We start from the raw sequence: 16,793 nt of genomic DNA on the forward strand, positions 1-16,793 counted from the left end.
GAACGTGCCAACAACCGGAGATCCTGATCAGAGCAGCGTCCATTATAAATCATCGTGGTGCTATCACGTGCATCCGGAAGCATCAAAGGCACCATGCTCTACTAGCATGCAAGGCTGGCAGGAAAACCAAAACCAGTCCTCAAGTCGCCAAAGTGTGCGGCCAAAGAAGGGACTGGTAACTCCGGTGGCATCAACATGTAATAGATCCAATCTAAAAAGCCTCGCAGTGAAGCCGGCGGATAAATCAATCTACAGCTCTGTCGCCGTCACAGAGACGCGAGCATGGCATCTTCACGAGAAAACAAGGACGTAGCTTAGACATGCAAGGGGGTGGACTTGCATGTACATGCATCATTGCCTTCGCGATCGCGCGCATGAGCTACTACTTGGTGCCGATCAACACGGACAATGCAGCAGCTGTCAAACCAATTCAAGATCAATTCTTCTACTCGTCAAGCCGTCCGACTGCGTCGAGCGTTAAGCGAGCGGCTAAGCGAGCCGCCCGAGCCATCAAGCGAGTCATCCAAGCAACATCCGCCTACTTGGACATTGTGACACTCTCACTACTCCTCTCGGTCGTCTATCAAAGCGCCATGCAGCATCGCTTCTCCGACCAGATCGAATGTGGCTACGTCAGCGATCTCCTCGAATCTGATCTGCCTAAGGCTGACCAGTAATATAAGGACGACATCACCTAGACTACTTGCTCCGATCGCCTGCCGCGTCGCAATGATGATCACCGCGAAGAACGGCGCTATGACGAACGCGACCACCGCCATGACGACAGGCCAGAAAGCTCAAGGGCCCGGCAATTTCGTCGCCACCGACCAGATGTTCTGACTAAAGATAAGTACCCTTTCTATATCTGCATTTAATACAATTTTCTCCTCGGTGTCTCTCCAATTATTTTTTACTCCATTTGTTCTCCATGCGTGATATCTTTAAGATACTCCATTTGTTCTTCACCGACTCATCGACCAGCCATGTTCTCATTTGCATTATCCAGAAGCAGCCTTGTTCTCTATCTTGCACCTACACGTGCACAGGCGCCAGCGCTCTGCGTTATGGGCGGTCAGCAGCGGCTACTTGGCGACGCATGTACACTTACGCGTAAACGGGTGCCGATCACTCTACGCTATGGGGTATGGGCTAGTCAGGGCTAGTGATGCGATACAGGACCAACTAGAAGAAAAAATACTCATATTTTAAATATGACAAACTTTTCACAAACATAATGTTTATCTACTCTGCTCTGCTGCCTTTATCGCCGAGCTCATATATTTTGGTCCCGTTCGCTTCACTGAACAAACAAGACAAAACACTATTCTGACTGATTTGTTGTGAGAGAAAAATACTGTTCCGGCTAAAAAAACAAGCTGAAAAGTACGGATTACAACACAAGCGAACAGGGCCTTTATTTTTACATCATGTACTACCCATTCTACATATTGGTATTGCAGGGCCTGGTTCAGTCAACGAGATTATTTTTTACACTCGGGAATTGGAACAGTCGGGAAGGACAAGAATATCATCGACCCAGTGGTCGCACCACCTGGCAGTCGGACTTCACCGACCAGCTGGTCAGACAGTTAGGCTCATGGACTTCATCACCGACCAATTGGACAGACTGTTTGGCACTCACTTCTACTCGACATTCACTTCGCCCTGACCAGTTGGTTGGACTTCTCGGTGCTTGCTTCTTCACCGACCAGCTGGTCAGATTGTTCATCGCTTGGGCTTCATCGTCAGCTACGCTGGGGGCTCACCAGCTAAGCTGGGGACTTCTCGACATTCGGATTCTTCGTGCAAATGTCGCTAGCTAAGTTAGGGACTCCTCGACTTTCGGATTCTTCGTGCAAGCATCGCCAGCTAAGCTGGGGACTCCTCGGTGTTCGGATTCTTCGTACAAGCGTCGCCGGCTAAGATGGGGACTCCTCGGTGTTTGGATTCTTCATGCGAGCATCATCAGCTAAGCTGGATACTCGTCGATGTTCGGATTCACATCTGCTGGCTTTCCTCCTATCCTTGTTGCTGTGATTTGGGAGTTCCGAGGTGGGGTGATACGGGGTCTCCGGTGAGGAGACTGGCCACCCGAAGCCTTATGACGGACTATCCAGATTGCCTTATTCGGATCGGATCGAGGCCACACGACGGATACCAGCAACTTGGTCGGGTCGTGCTAAGCATGTTCCATTTCTTTGATCTCCGAAAATATTTGGATTCAATTTCTTTGACCCTGCTACAAGATTCATTCTTCATATTCTAGCAGGCTTGGAGACTAAGTGTGTACACTTCATCTAGAGGTGAGTGTACATTTTTTTCGTAGTTTCCAGCTGAGCTGGGGACTAGCTGTGCTCTCAACTAAGCTGGGTACTGGAATTTTCTAGTTTTTTACCCTGACACTAGGTGTATTCTTTACCTACTGTCAAGCTCGGGGACTACAGTGTGTACACTGTGCGTGTACTGGATTTGTTAAGTGCTAAGCGCTTGATTTGACTAAGTCACAGGTGGTAATCATCTGCCTCTGCTTTTATCAGATGACTAAGTTATCAATGTTAATCATTTGACATCGCTAATGGCACCTAAGTGTGTACACTTCACCTAATAAGGTGAAGAATTTTGAAAATTTAATCTTGAGCTCCTTACATCCTTTTGGCAAGCCTTACTTAGTTAAGTTCGAGATCTGCTGGCTAGTTAAACTGGTTAGCGTCCATTTCCACCGCTCATATCACCTGTTAAACTGGTCGGATCTCTAGTTAAATTGGTCGGCTTCATGATTAACAGCTCGGACTTATTCAAGACGGTGTTGCTCAATGGATACAAGGCGCTCGGGGACTAGCTGTGGGGGATATAACCCCAGGTACCCACGGCAAGGGACATGGGCCACACCATCAGGGACAATCCAGCCCATGACATCGAGACTTGCTGCGCACGGCACTGATCGGCGTACACCAAGGCTTCCAGAAGATATGATTTATTAGGAATCTTATAGATATTGTAATCTAAATAGAATACCTACCATATAACTGACTAGGATACTTTTCTTGTAACCCTACTCCTCTAGAGTATATAAGGAGGGGCAGGGGTCCCCTAGTCGGCATCCCAAATATCTCAATACAATCCATCGAAACACAGAACGTAGGGTTTTATGTCATCTTGATGGCCTGAACTTATATAAATCTTGTGTCTTGTACTCTGTTACCATCTAGTTCTTGATCATGTGCACCTCTACCAAACAATCTACCATCATGGGTATACCCCTCAGTGGACTACCGATGATATTCTGTTGACAGGGAGGCCGGAGCCGGTTGATTCCCATCGTCGGGGTGGGAGCCAACGGCGAGTGGCGGAGCGGGAGGACCACCAGCACTAGCCGCGCTCGTGGGTGCCCTTAGCTCGACCGGGAACGACCTAGGGTGCCCTGGCGCATGCGCCTAGTGGCCATCGGTAGGGGCGGTGGCGATGGCCTGTGGCGGCGAGGCAACCCAGCGGCGCTAGGGTTGGGGAAGAGACTGGGGAGGCATTGTGCAAATTGAGGGAGGAGATGGCGTGGTCAGCTTGGGTGGAGGAAGGAGAGGCAGCGATGGTGGAGCGGGGCTTTGCTGCTGCCATCGGACGCGAGAGAGACCAAGAGACGGGGAGGGAGAGAATGGGGAGAGCGGGATTGGGGCACGATGGGGGATGGCCGCAGGGGCGCACGGCGCAGGCGGTAGCGAGCGGATGACGTGGTAGTGAGTGGGAAAATTTCTATGGTCTACGAAGTCGTGTCTGTCCGAACGGATGCCAGTGTCTAAGCATTACTGATTATGCTTAAATTTAACTTGATTTTTCAAAATTGTAAACATAGCAAACCGTACGTTTTGTTGATGTTGATAATAAAAAATGTGCTTCACTAATAAATTCCTACCGTCGAGCAGATGGAGGAAAATATTTAGCGTAACAAGAATCAAAGTCCAAAGCAAAGAAAGGACAAATTTGGGCTTTGCCATGCCCAAACCAGCCAGACCGGTTTCCCTGTCATGTGGCTCCGGCGGAGAGCCTAGGCCCGTGAAAACTAACCAGGCCGATTTTCCTGCCTATTCCAAGTCCGATTTATTTCCAAATTAGTTTTGGATCTATTTTTAACGTGAGAAACTTGGAGATTACGTATTAGACATGTTTTCTACTGGAATAAGACTCCCACCTCTATATAAACGAGAGGATCATGACCAATTGAGGAATCCAACTTCCAATCATCAAAAAACACATTTACTACCCCTTTTGGCCTCTCTCTCTATGCTTACTATTCTTCATGTATCAGATTTGGCGATGCTCTAAGTGATCTTGCCGATCCTAGGACAACCTCGTTGTGCCCCTCCTTGATGGGTCTTCTCATTGTGTTCACGAATCTACCAAGCGAAGAAACGAGCTTCTAATTGGCTTAACTGGTTTGCTGGTCGGTTTCGTTGATTTACTGCGTTCTTGCTGCGATCAAGATCATGTGCAATCTCAGGCGTGCTAGCCCTTGCTGGTATGTGACCTAAATCAGTGTCAACACATTTTTTGGCGACTTCGCTGGGGAAGAAAAAGAATAAGAAGAACAAATCTACACTACTACAAAAACATTTGTTTATCAACAGGGACTTTTGTTGGTAGAGGCGGCTCAATGCCCTATGAACCAAGCCACCTCTGAAGATGCAATTTAGAGGCGACTCCAAATCCAGCTACCTCTACAAATTCATCTTCAGAAGTGGCTGGTGTTACCAGCTATCTCTGAAAATAGGGGGATACACCCGCCGCCTCTGAAGATCTTTTGTAGAGGTATAGAGCTACCTCTACAAATGGCCCAGTGTATATGTAGCAGCCCACTTCTTCCTCCTCGGGAAATTTACTATAACTCGAGGTGGAAGGAAGGAGGGCCTTGGGCTATCTCCCAAAAATTACAAATCTAAGGGGGGAAGGTTTTGATTTTGATTCCTTTGGTGGAGGAGGCTTTAGAATGTAAGTACATGCTAATCCAAGTCTCTTTTTGCAGTTTAGTGGTTTTCATTTTCTCTCTCTTCCATGGCGGTTTAGGCATTTGTGAGTGCATTTATATCAAATCTTTGAAGGTGCTAGGGTAAATTTAGTAGGGGAATAAGTTTCTACTAAACTTTAGCGGCCATGTCTTCATTTTAGTGGTCTATTTAATAGTTTTTCGGGAGGGATTGGTTTGCATCTAGTTCTAGAACTAGGGTTTGAGATTAGTTTTTTTATTGTCAACATTGATATTTTTTATTTAGTAAATGGGATTAAGTTTACATGAACAATGATGGATGAAATATTAATTGGTGCCAATTATTTTCTATAAAATCATCCATTTTAATTAACAAAAGTTAAAAAAATACTTGTTTAGTGGTTAGTTTCTTAACTAGGTTGTTTTAATCTCTTGCATGAAGAATATGTAGTACCTATATGTGTATTTTACGACAACAAGATAATGAAAAAATTGAACAATATTATCTATAATTTTAAATAAGAATGACTTTCTATAATTATATTGTTAGATATTAATTATATTCGTCTGGGTTATTAATTATTCTTATATCTAACTTAGTCTTTTTTATTTTTTGATTTGTTGGTGTTTGTAGGAAAAGATGGAGTACAGGAAGTCATGTATGTATGGTTCTTTAAAGTGGAAGCCATGTTTCCGACAAAAAGTCGATATATTTCTTGAAGCCGTAGAGAAAGCGCATACAATAGCGACAAAGAACATAATCGGAATTCTTTGTCTGTATAGGGATTGCAAGAACCATCTCGCATGGGATGATGTGGCTGTAATTAGATCACACTTGATTGTGCGAGGTTTTGTGAAGGACTATACAGTTTGGATCCATCATGGTGAAACACCCGTTAACATTGAGACACGAGAAGCAACTACAGAAGAGAGCTTGATGCATTTATAGATGGGCTTGATGCAAAAGTTCTCAGTGCCCGTGAACAATTTAGTGTTGGTGGTGGTGGTTGGGCTACTGAGGAAGAAGCTTGTGGGAATTATGGTTGAGGACGTTTGGAGGACAAAGCTAGTGGCAATAATGACAACGTAGGACGTGACGGGGATAAAGCTGATAGTGATTATTTGGAGAAAATGCTTCGGGCCATTGGATCATAGGTGATACTCAAGAGTGCAAAAAGTCTAGAAAATTTGAAAAGGATAAAAACAGCGAAGGAGAGTTTGTATGGTATTGAAAATGGTGCTACGTTTTGTGCTTGAGCTCCTCATCCTGAAGGCTAAGTAAGGTTGGTCGGACTGCAATTTCAATGATTTGTTGTGTCAGGGTCATAACCCCGGGGTGTCTCAAGGCATCGATTAATCAGCAGGCCACGCGGCCCGCAATACATCAGCTAGCAAAGGCCTAAACGACCGAGGCCTAGCTAAGTCAGGCGAACCAGGACAGACGCTAAGGCTGGGGTCAGTCACGACCCCTCCTTCGTAAAATAGCCACACGATGCCAGAAAGGCGCACGACTCCTCCCCCATCATGACTCCTGGAAGGAACAGAGAGAGGTCGAGCCCAGCCAAGCGTGCCTACTCAGACAAGAACAGGCATGCTGCACTAGCCCCACAAGGACCGAGGGGACGACAGTCACCTCGGTCCAGTCAGACGCCATCCCTGTGCCACACTGCACAGACAAGACAATACCGTCCAGGGCGGTGATGACAGGTATGATGACCACCGGCCGGATATGGCCCGACAAGACGTGGGTACGATCCCACCCACTATGGGATGGGATCCACGACGAGTGCTTTGACATAGAGGCCATCTGGGCTGGCGGGAACCACGATCCCAGCGATAGGGGTCGTGGCCCCCCACTCCTCAAGACAATGAGGCGATCCACGACCTAGGGGCGGCCACCAACTCCTGTACGGTGCCCCAGAAAACTAGGAGATGATGACCAAGACCACGGTGGAGACCACGTCGCACAGGACGGCTGGCGAACCACCATCGTGCCTACAGTGCTGCCATGGCCGGCACAGTAGCACCACTCCACATCATGCCACGACGTGGCCACAAGACCATGACGACAGCCACACCCGGACATGCTCCACAAGACGATGTAGCTTGCAAGCCAAGTTAGCTAGGACCCCTCCCTCATGCTCACGACCCTTCGGTCGGGAGAACCTCCTCCATTGTATGCGCTCTGGCCCCGAACTCTATATAAGGGCAGCCAGGGCACCCGTCTCAGGACATTCTAAGTCCCCTACTCATTCACTCACTCTCCATTATAGCAGGGCTCCTGAAGCTTCCCTTCGGGCTGCCCGTCTCTTAGCTCTAGCTCTTCTTCCTCTTCCACCATTCTTGCACCCCCATTGTAAGAACTTCAGAGCATTCAAGCGAGGAACACGCACTCGATCATCTCTGAGACATGTAGGGCTCCGGCCTGAACCAGTATAACTCCTCGTGTCTTTTGGACGCTACCATCGTCTTTCTAGAGCAGCGCGACAATCGTATAAGTTTACTAGTCCAGTTTACGAAACACCGACATGTTGCGTCTCTTGTCATGGTTGCTCTAGCGGCCAAACTTAGTTTCGGCCAACACATATGAAGCGAAGAAGCTTATAAGTATCTAATATAGGCTTCCAAGGGCTGAGACTATATGACAGCAAGCATTTTAGGCCACGAAGAGCACATAGATGTATGTGACAAGGTGCTTAGAGGAGGCAAAACACTGATTCAGTGCCACGGTGGAGCTAGCATGAGCGTCAAAAGGGTAAAGTCGAAGGGTTTAAGGCCTGTTTGGTAGAGCTCCACCAGCTCCAGATTCACCAAAACCGTCTAGATTCAACTTTTGTAGCCAAACGCTTTTAGATCTAGTAGCTCCATCGTGGATCTACTCCACCAAAATGGTGGATCTGCCCCTAGATTCACCAAATTTGTGGAGCACCCCAAGGGGTGCTATACCAAATCCAACTTTGGTGGAGTTGAAGAAAAATACTCACCATGCCACCAAATCCAACTTTGGTGGAGTTGAAGAAAATTACTCACCATGCCACTGATTACACAAAAAACAGTTCGTTCTATTCTTTCTCGCTCCACGCCATCACCATGCCACTTTTCTTTCTTTTTTTGCATTTTGCCCCCTGGTACATGGGGCCCATGTGGAAGTGAGATAGAGATGAAGGTGGAGCTATACCAAATGCTTTGACGAATCTCAGATCCATAGTGGAGCTGCTCCATGGTGGATCCAGGTGAATCTATGATTCAGATTTACTTTTTTCATTGGCGGAGCTCTACCAAACATGCCCCGAAGACTATAATTATACTCCTAGCATTGAATCCGGTAAGCATGATGAAGTGCCAGATCAGCGTAAGGAAATACTAGTCTCCAAAGGGAAAAAAAACATGAGTTGGGCCATGGGGCTACAACCCACTATGTACTGCTTCTTCTATAAAGTGGGCTTGATCTGTGTTCCTTCTGTGCTTATGTCCTATGTTTTTCAACTTCTTTTTCTTACGGGGCATATTGACTAACATGTATGTTTTCCCTAGGTTTCTTATGTTTTTATAAAGATGTAATATGATTTTGAAAAGTCTACTGTTACATACATCATCGGTGGTTACTTTTAAATCAATTTGTATTAAAAAGATACGTGGATATACGATCATATTTGTAACTTTTATGTACTATGTAAGCATGCATATATACTGTTGAAAATTTACAGTTTGATTATTCCAAATCCTAATGCCTTGTGCTGGGGCTTCTTCCATTAGTTGTAGATAGGAATCGGATCTAGCTAGATTGCTGCAGCAATCCATATAGTGAGCGCATCAGGTTGAAGTATCAAATTTATAAAAGACTTGATGATATATATGATTTCATATATATATCGAACTGCTGATTGTTTAATTTCTAGGTAAGACCGGCCTAATAATTTAGTCGGGTATGTATCACTGACATGTCATGTGTATCCATGCATCACCAAATTGAATGGTTCGTTCTATGAAGAAGAATTGCAAGCAAGCAGCTATTTGTTGCCGCCGTGCTGCTGGTGATGATGCTGGTCGTCGTGCCTGGCCTTCTGCTCCACCTCCGACAGCAGCTCCTGCTGGTCCGTATCAGATGATCTGTGGTCGAGCCAGGCGATGATGTCTTGGAAAACTGCGTGGATGTTGTCGGGCGACTCGCCGGAGGTGAGGGCGTGCCACATGCCCGGGTATAGCTTGAGCGTCTTGTCATGGCTCGCCGCCGATCGGTACAACAGCTCGCTCACCGACGGGTCCGTCACCTTGTCTGCCCCTCCGTGTACGATCAGGAACGGCAACGACACCTACACGTACGCAACATATATAAATTCTTGAACGTGACATTGGCACAGTATTCATTAAGCAGAAGAAGAGTTTTACAAATTAAAGCTGGGACGGTAATTTGTGATTACCGAGCCAAACACCAACAAAGCTCACACAGATGTGATTACAGAAGCATGATGTTAGTATGATTATAAAAGCATGATGTCAGTATGTCGGAGTTTTACAAAAGCATGATGCCCGGGTACGCAACATATATAAATTCATTCAACAAATCAGTATATAGCCATAGGTTGTTACTACTATCAGCGTATCATCGTCTCTTACCAGCCATACATGCACCCAGTTATTCCTAATGTTTGAGTGGAGACAATGTGCCGCAAGTTTTGACTAGGAGAAGATAGTAACAAGTCCCAATCTAACTTTTTGAGTGGAGACAGGACAAAAACAAACACACACACACACTGACACACAACAAAGGGGGTGTATCAAGTCACTCCTAATTAAACGACTTCGGTATGAAAACCGCCAAACCAATAACAACTTACGACTTCACATTCAAGTAATCCTAAGCCAACTCAGTCAAAGCATCGACCCAACTAAGGTCATGTTTGGTGAAGCTCTAGCTCCTCCATGCACTGCAGTTTTTATCTCTCCTCTCAAAATAAAGTATGAGCTAGTAAAGCCACTATTTTTTCCTTCTTCGGGGAGCCATGCCAAAAGGGGCCTAAAGTCGTTCAATGGCACAACTAAACCACTTGGTCTAGACACCGAAACACCATTGAACTAGGCAACGACTCTATTTGGACTGACTCACATAGCACCCAACTAGCGAAGACTACTGCTCGGTTCTTTGAGAAAGAACAACAAAAAAAACCGCTAGAGGTACACTAGAATCAAGAAAAAGCTACCAAACCAGGAAGCATAAGGAAGATAGCCTTGAGCCATGGCGTCGAGTTCGACGAAGGCCTCGACATATAAATAGAAGCTCTAGCTCTCGAAAAATATTAACTCCATCGAGTGCCCGATGAATCACACGTACATGTGGCTTCATGTCGATAATGCCTTCAAGTTCACGACGCATATAGCACTGTCATTGCCAACCCAAGGATTATTGGTCGAGTTCTCACCAAGACAAAACCACCTGAGGCGAAGCGCCACTAAGGAGACACCTTCAATAAGGTATATGATGCCCATACGCACCACCGCCAAGGCTCGAGCCCAACCTCCATCGAATCGCTAGGGGAAGGCACCCCAACCAAGCACAACATATATAGCTTAGGCACTGTGGGCACCGGTGTCAATGTGGCCACCACCATGGCACATGCTGCATGATGCAGCAGAGAAATATATATGGAGATGGGGGAGGAGGGGAGAGGAGCAAGATAGCCTATCACTTCCCTTCTCGCTGCTCGACAGACATTTTGCAAGCATTTTTAGTGGCGATGGAGACATGAAGAGTGGTAAGCGGGGGATAGGGCAAAGGAGACGAGGGAGCTGCCCCATGTTGTCCGTCTTGGATAACATTGGGGGTGAGAGAGTCAGTATTATCACATTGAGATAATCATATATCACTCATAGTAAAAATATCCAATATAACATGGGAGTATTTATTTTTTAATGTAAATGTAATTTTATATTTTTGTATAAAAATATAAAAAGTATTGATGAATGGAATCAAAATATAGCCGGTAATATTTGGACAAATGTTAATATATACTACCTTGGTCCAGAAAGGAATGCAATTGTTTGCATTGACTCGGTACTATGTGAGAATTGCATATTTTTCGGATGAAGGTAGTATCATAGGGTTTCAATATGGCGACCAATATAATTCCAATATCTGATCTCAATCCTAAGTTTGTTTAGGATTCCTTTTAGGCAATGTTTTATGATTTGGACATCTATTTTAATTTTTTCATAATAAGTAGTATATGACACTCTTCCTATTGCAAGCCATATTGTTGGTAGTCAATATTGGAGACTGTCGTGTCTGATGGGGTAGTATTGTACTAGTGTATTCGAGTGCAGTGATAATTTGTGGACTAATCTCCTTGACTGGTCAAAGAAGCAACTAATCGAACAGTGACGTTGTTTATTATATTAGTAGTAAACACGTCGGTGGTTTAACGAACCACTAGTTTAATTTAATTTAGTTAAATTAGTATTGGTCTATTGGATGCAGGAAAGTGTTGAATAGGTTGGTAGATCTCCATCCACATCTATCGTGAATCACATTAATATTGTGGGAAGCAAGATGACGACGAAGGGTCACCCGGCTGGCCCCATGTGATCGATCGATTTGTACAGCTAGGGAAAAGAAAAAAGAAATTGAAGACAAGGAAAGATGAATCTGACCTGGTGTAGGAGGTTCTGCTCGAGGTCCAAACTGACCTTGAGCAGCTCGTAGGCGGTCTTGAGTCTGGGCTTGTCCTTGTAGCAGTAAGGGTTGCCCCGGATCTCGTCCCTCTTCTCCTGCGTCTTGTAGGCGGCGTCGATCACGTCGTTGCTCGGCACGATCTTCCACGTCGGGATGATGGAGGTCATGGCCCTGAGGATGTTCACCACCAGCGGGTGCGGCCGCATGTCGTCGGCGATCTTGCACATGGGCGCCACCAGCACGGCGCCGCTCCAGAACTCGGGCCGCCTGAGGTGGAGGAGGAGAGCCACGGCGCCGCCCATGGACTCCCCGAGCAGGAACCGCGGCTTGCTGTCGTCCTTTGACTGCGACTGCGACCGCCGCACCACGGAGGTGAAGTAGCCGTCGCAGTCCCGGACCAGCAACTCGAAATCCGGCACGTAGCCCTGCAGCCCGTCGGAGCGGCCGTGGCCCTCGTAGTCCAGCCCGTACACGGCGTAGCCCGCACGCGCCAGGCGCTCACCGGTGCCGCGCATCGTCACCCCGCACTCCACGGCGTAGCCATGGCAGAGGAAGACGAGCGCCTTTGGTGTCCTCCTCTTGCCAGGCAGCCATGTGCATGCGAAGAGTCTCATCCCCCGCGAGTTCCTCACGTACTCCTACCATAGGATATACCAAGTATCAAGCTGTAGACTATCTAGATCCGTGAATCATGGATGGATGGATGGGGTCAGACGGAGGTTACCAATTCAATACCTACCTCTTTGTACTCGTGGTCCAGGAGCACCTCGCCGCCATCATCTGCCCCGCCGCCGTTGCTGCTGCCGCTGCTCCTCATCACGGTCCCGCCGCTGCCGCTGCTCCTCATCACGGTCCCGCCGCTGCCGCCGCCCGCCGCTGTGCCGCCTGCCGGAGAAGGATTGAAGGACGATTCAACTCTTCAACTGCTTTCAGGGAAGGGAAGACGAAACAGAGGAGAGTTGACTCTCTAGATGATTGATGGGGTATAGATGAGGGCGAATGCCAATGCCAAGCAGGGAAGAGGAGGAAGGGATATATATATATATATATATATGTATGTATGTATGTATGTACTCCTACATGCCATCTCTTACTCGTAGGATAAATAAATATATACAGTTATGATATATGCAGGATTATATTGTTCAAACTCAGCATGCGCGCACAAGATTTTTATTTATGTATGTAGCACCTAGCGAGCGTATGATGAATGAATGAATGGGCGATCTCCATTCAACAAGAGCAGCAGTCCAACAGATGAAGGAGACCTCTCAACCAACAGAAAGCCAAGCCAAAAAAAAAAGGACTGGGTCCAACACGAAATACATACAAAGTTCCATCTATATCCATCCATCATGCTGATGCATTTTATTTAACGACCTTGATGGTAGCCTGTGACATTACGAGAGTCTCACATATGTCAACACCATCGACTGTCCACAGATGGATGTCATCTTCTCATACACTTATTACACCCAACTAAGTAACTACAAGTCAGCCCTCACATCAACAAATTAAATGTCAAATCTAGTAACTACATCTGGTTTACTATCGTCTGCCTTTACAAGATGGTATATTACAAATTATCTCTAACAAATAAAAATATGTATTACCATCTACTCAATGTTTTTTTGGCTAACAACATTGTTCTTGTAACCCACTGTTGGATCCAAGCTGGGAAATTGATGGTACGCTCTCATTCAACCATTTGATGATGTCTGAAAACACAATATCAATGTTCTGCTTGGGTTCTCCTGAAGTCAAAGCATGGCACATCCCAGGGTACAGCTTCAATGTCTTGCCCTTGCTCTTCGCTAATGTATATAGTGTCTCGCTTACTGTGGGGTCAGTTACAGCATCGTCACCACCATGGACTATGATGAATGGTAGAGTAACCTATTCGGAATGAAGACACGAACATAGAAACACAAACACGCATTATTGTTTCAATGACAGAATGCAACATACAACATCCATGCAAAATCTAGTTTTATTAACTGATGGATGATATCTTATACAATGATGCAAAATCAGTTGTGGCCACACATGATTTAATTTTCACATTTCTTCCAAACTATTTAGTATCTTTTTGTTCATTTATAACTTTGTAGTGCTTTTCCACGTACAAATAATACGTGCGCATGTGTAGTCCACATGAATCTTTACAATGTTTGTGAAAGCAAGCGTTGTTGTTTTTTGCACATTTACATCATCAAGAACAAACTAAACTCTATGATTATTAAACTACATGTTCAGACGAAGGCAAATTTTGCTCAAGGACACCATTCTTATATGGTATTTGTTGATACACACCACCCCTTGAATTTGCCCAGTATATGCCATTATGAAAAAGCATGCATTTTTAATCAGTTGACACTACAACCATTAAAATAATTATTCATCCAAAATGTCTAGCGCTCAAAAATTCGTTAGGTTGGATGCACACAAAACCTCTAATTCCATTTTTTTTTATCCCCAAGAGTGTTGTAAGAACAAACACAATGATAACTTTCCTCATACCTTATCAAGATTGCTTTCAATATCCAAGCTTGCCATGAAAATTTCATAACCAGTCTTTAGCCTAGGCTTTCCTTTGTAGCAATAATGATTGTCTCTTACCTAATAATAAATAATGGTATTAACAAGTAGCACAAAAAATGTTTTCATTGAAACATATTAGCTTTTAGGATTGAGTCATCCTATCTTTTATCATACCTCTTTACGCCACTCCTCGCTTTTAATTGCCCTATCTATGATATCTTCATTAGGAATGATTCTCCATGTAGGGATCACATTGCTGAGCTTTCTTAAAATTGAAATCACAATGGGGTGAGGCTTCATATCTTCTACTATCTATATGAATGTTAGCATCAATAATCAATATTATAATCAAACTTACAATACAATATAATATAGTGTGCTCTGCCGAACAACTATAGGCAACTTATCAACAAAGATGCCAACGCACCTAAAGGAAATTGAAAAAAAAAAGACAAATTGTTGGGAAGTAGCCTTGCACATTGGAGCAACCAAAATGGCCCCATCCCAAAAGGTAGGTTCCTTTCTATGAAGCGTAAGTACAATTCCTCCCCCCATGGACTCTCCAAGCAAGAATCTCTTTTGTTTCTTATACTCTTCTTTCTCTATATAAGGGGATTAGACTATTAGTTTGTAAAAATGTTACATCAAGTCTAATAATAGACTGATAGGAATTTCATATACATTTTTTAAGTTTTTTCTTAAAGCAAGTGGTCATTTTTTAAGAGAAAATAAATGGCTTCTTATGAATGTGGGTAAAAAAAGGGTGACATAACAGGTCACTTGTATTAATTTTGTAAAACATATCACAAACACTTGCAAAGTACTTAGAGCGATCAACCACAATATCATCAAAACTACTAATATATCCTTGAAGTCCAGAAGACTTTCCATGGCCTTCATAGTCCATTCCATGTACTACAAATCCAGCCTGTGCCAACCTTGTACCTGTGCCTAAAAGTAATAACCCCAATATATATAAGCTAATCATGAGAATTTTTAAATATTTATGCTACATATGTTAAACTATAATTATATTACCCTAATATGACATTAAGAGTTTATGGGGATTTGGGGATTTTTTTTTATTCATGTTTCTACCATAGTTAGTCTAAACTCATCACTATTCATTCACAATCAAGATACAATTCATGTTTTTACCACAGTTAATCTAATCTCATCACTATTCACTCACGATCAAGATGCAATGATATTGTTATAATTTTAAGTAAAGGTGCACATGGAATTCACCAAATTATAATATTTACCTCTCATTCAAATACTGCATTCCATGGCATATCCTAAAAAAGGTAGCAAGAAATAAAATACATATGTAACCAAAGGCAACTTCACTTGGATTGGAAAATTAAAAAACATCACATTAGTAACCTAGTTACCATGGCATAGAAAGATCAGGGCTTTTGGTTCAGAGTTCAAAGGTCTCCATTGGCATGTGAAGAGATTAATTCCTTGTGCATTCAATACATATTCCTAGAACACAAAAATCCAAATGGATAATATTGAGAGGAAACATGGTATGAGCTTTAATATGAATGGCTCTTCATATCGGCTTGAAAAGTAAAAACATAAATCAAAGTATAAATTATAAGAATAAACAAAACAAATTGACCTCATCATACTTGATATCAGCGTTATCCATTTGCTCTCGAATGGAAGTGACAACACCAAGGCATAAAACAAATCTGTACACATGCAACTTATATATTTAGGAATGGACAAAGAGAAGCAGGTATGAGGTACCCCATTGTGAGGATAGTTTAATTTGAAGGTAAGTAGTTTTGTGTGGTGGTGTTTTTATGCATGCATGGAAACATGAATTGTGTGGTAGAGGCTTAGTTATATTTATGCGGTCTAAGTTTAGCCAAAAAATTATCTTTTCCATAAGCTCATTTTGAAATTTTATTCTATGGATTAGCATGTTCAAACTACCGGATAATCATTTTTGTACTTATAGCTAGAGTATGGTTTTATTTTGCTAGACAAGAGATCGATTAGTGGTTCACATCAAGAATATTCTTTTTCATTTTGTAGTTAAATCAAATCTCTAAGAATTTTAGAATGGTCTGAGACCAAGAAGTCACTCATGCCTCTCTAACAAGCTAACTAAGTTTCCATGCATACACTCGGGGGTCACCCTTTGTCTGTGAGGAAATTACTAAGCCTAAGTTGTTGTTCTTTTCATTCACAAAGTGGCTAATAAGTTACCAAGTGTGAAGGTTGAGCTTATCACAAAGGTTGTGTTTTCCTAGCCTCTATCCCCATCTATTTGAGAAAAATCCTTATTTGAGATTAAAAAAGATGAACTTCGTCTTTCTTTGGCCCAGGAAATTTCATTCTTTCTCATTGACACTAGACTTATCTTTCGTTCCTTATTTGACACTTTTGTCACTTCTATTTACTTCTTCCATTAAATGACCCTATGGATCATGGTGGAAAGACAATACAACTCCATCCACAAAAAAACACCTGACATTGAATCATAGCGTAAAATCAGTAAGCATTCATGACTAGGAGGGTCAAGATTGGTGATCATATGACGTTGTCTTGGGCACTGTGGGCACACCGCCTCGGTGGAACCAGTGATACTTC

At 43.9% G+C, this 16,793-nt stretch overlaps 1 protein-coding gene and 1 pseudogene across 4 annotated transcripts; both read right to left on the bottom strand.

Annotated features, from left to right (window-relative positions):
- Positions 1-8,831: 8,831 nt before the first annotated feature.
- LOC136508285 (caffeoylshikimate esterase-like) lies at positions 8,832-12,860 on the bottom strand. 4 transcript variants are annotated; one of them, XM_066502939.1, is made up of 4 exons: positions 12,475-12,860; positions 12,370-12,444; positions 11,624-12,283; positions 8,832-9,288 (listed from the first exon to the last, which is right to left on the bottom strand). In XM_066502939.1, exons 1-4 carry the CDS (start codon positions 12,490-12,492, stop codon positions 8,986-8,988), a joined length of 1,056 nt encoding a protein of 351 aa, XP_066359036.1. In that variant the 5' UTR covers positions 12,493-12,860; the 3' UTR covers positions 8,832-8,985. The 4 variants fall into 4 exon arrangements, with proteins under 4 accessions (XP_066359036.1, XP_066359037.1, XP_066359034.1 ...); XM_066502940.1 differs by having other exon boundaries at positions 12,385-12,444; positions 12,475-12,857; XM_066502937.1 differs by having other exon boundaries at positions 12,370-12,860.
- A 143-nt stretch (positions 12,861-13,003) lies between these two features.
- On the bottom strand, positions 13,004-15,843 carry LOC136508286 (caffeoylshikimate esterase-like; annotated as a pseudogene).
- Positions 15,844-16,793: the final 950 nt, after the last annotated feature.

This window comes from Miscanthus floridulus, chromosome 15, assembly GCF_019320115.1.
Source record: "Miscanthus floridulus cultivar M001 chromosome 15, ASM1932011v1, whole genome shotgun sequence".
In the NCBI taxonomy this organism is placed as follows: Eukaryota; Viridiplantae; Streptophyta; class Magnoliopsida; order Poales; family Poaceae; genus Miscanthus; species Miscanthus floridulus.

Excerpts from the sequence above, each read along its gene's own strand:
- LOC136508285 (XM_066502937.1), bottom strand. The coding sequence starts at position 12,492 with ATGAGGAGCAGCGGCAGCGGCGGGACCGTGATGAGGAGCAGCGGCAGC. Across the intron at positions 12,284-12,369 it reads AAGAGGTAGGTATTGAATTG|GAGTACGTGAGGAACTCGCG; the intron begins GTAACCTCCGTC and ends ATCCTATGGTAG. Across the intron at positions 9,289-11,623 it reads AGCAGAACCTCCTACACCAG|GTGTCGTTGCCGTTCCTGAT; the intron begins GTCAGATTCATC and ends GCGTACGTGTAG.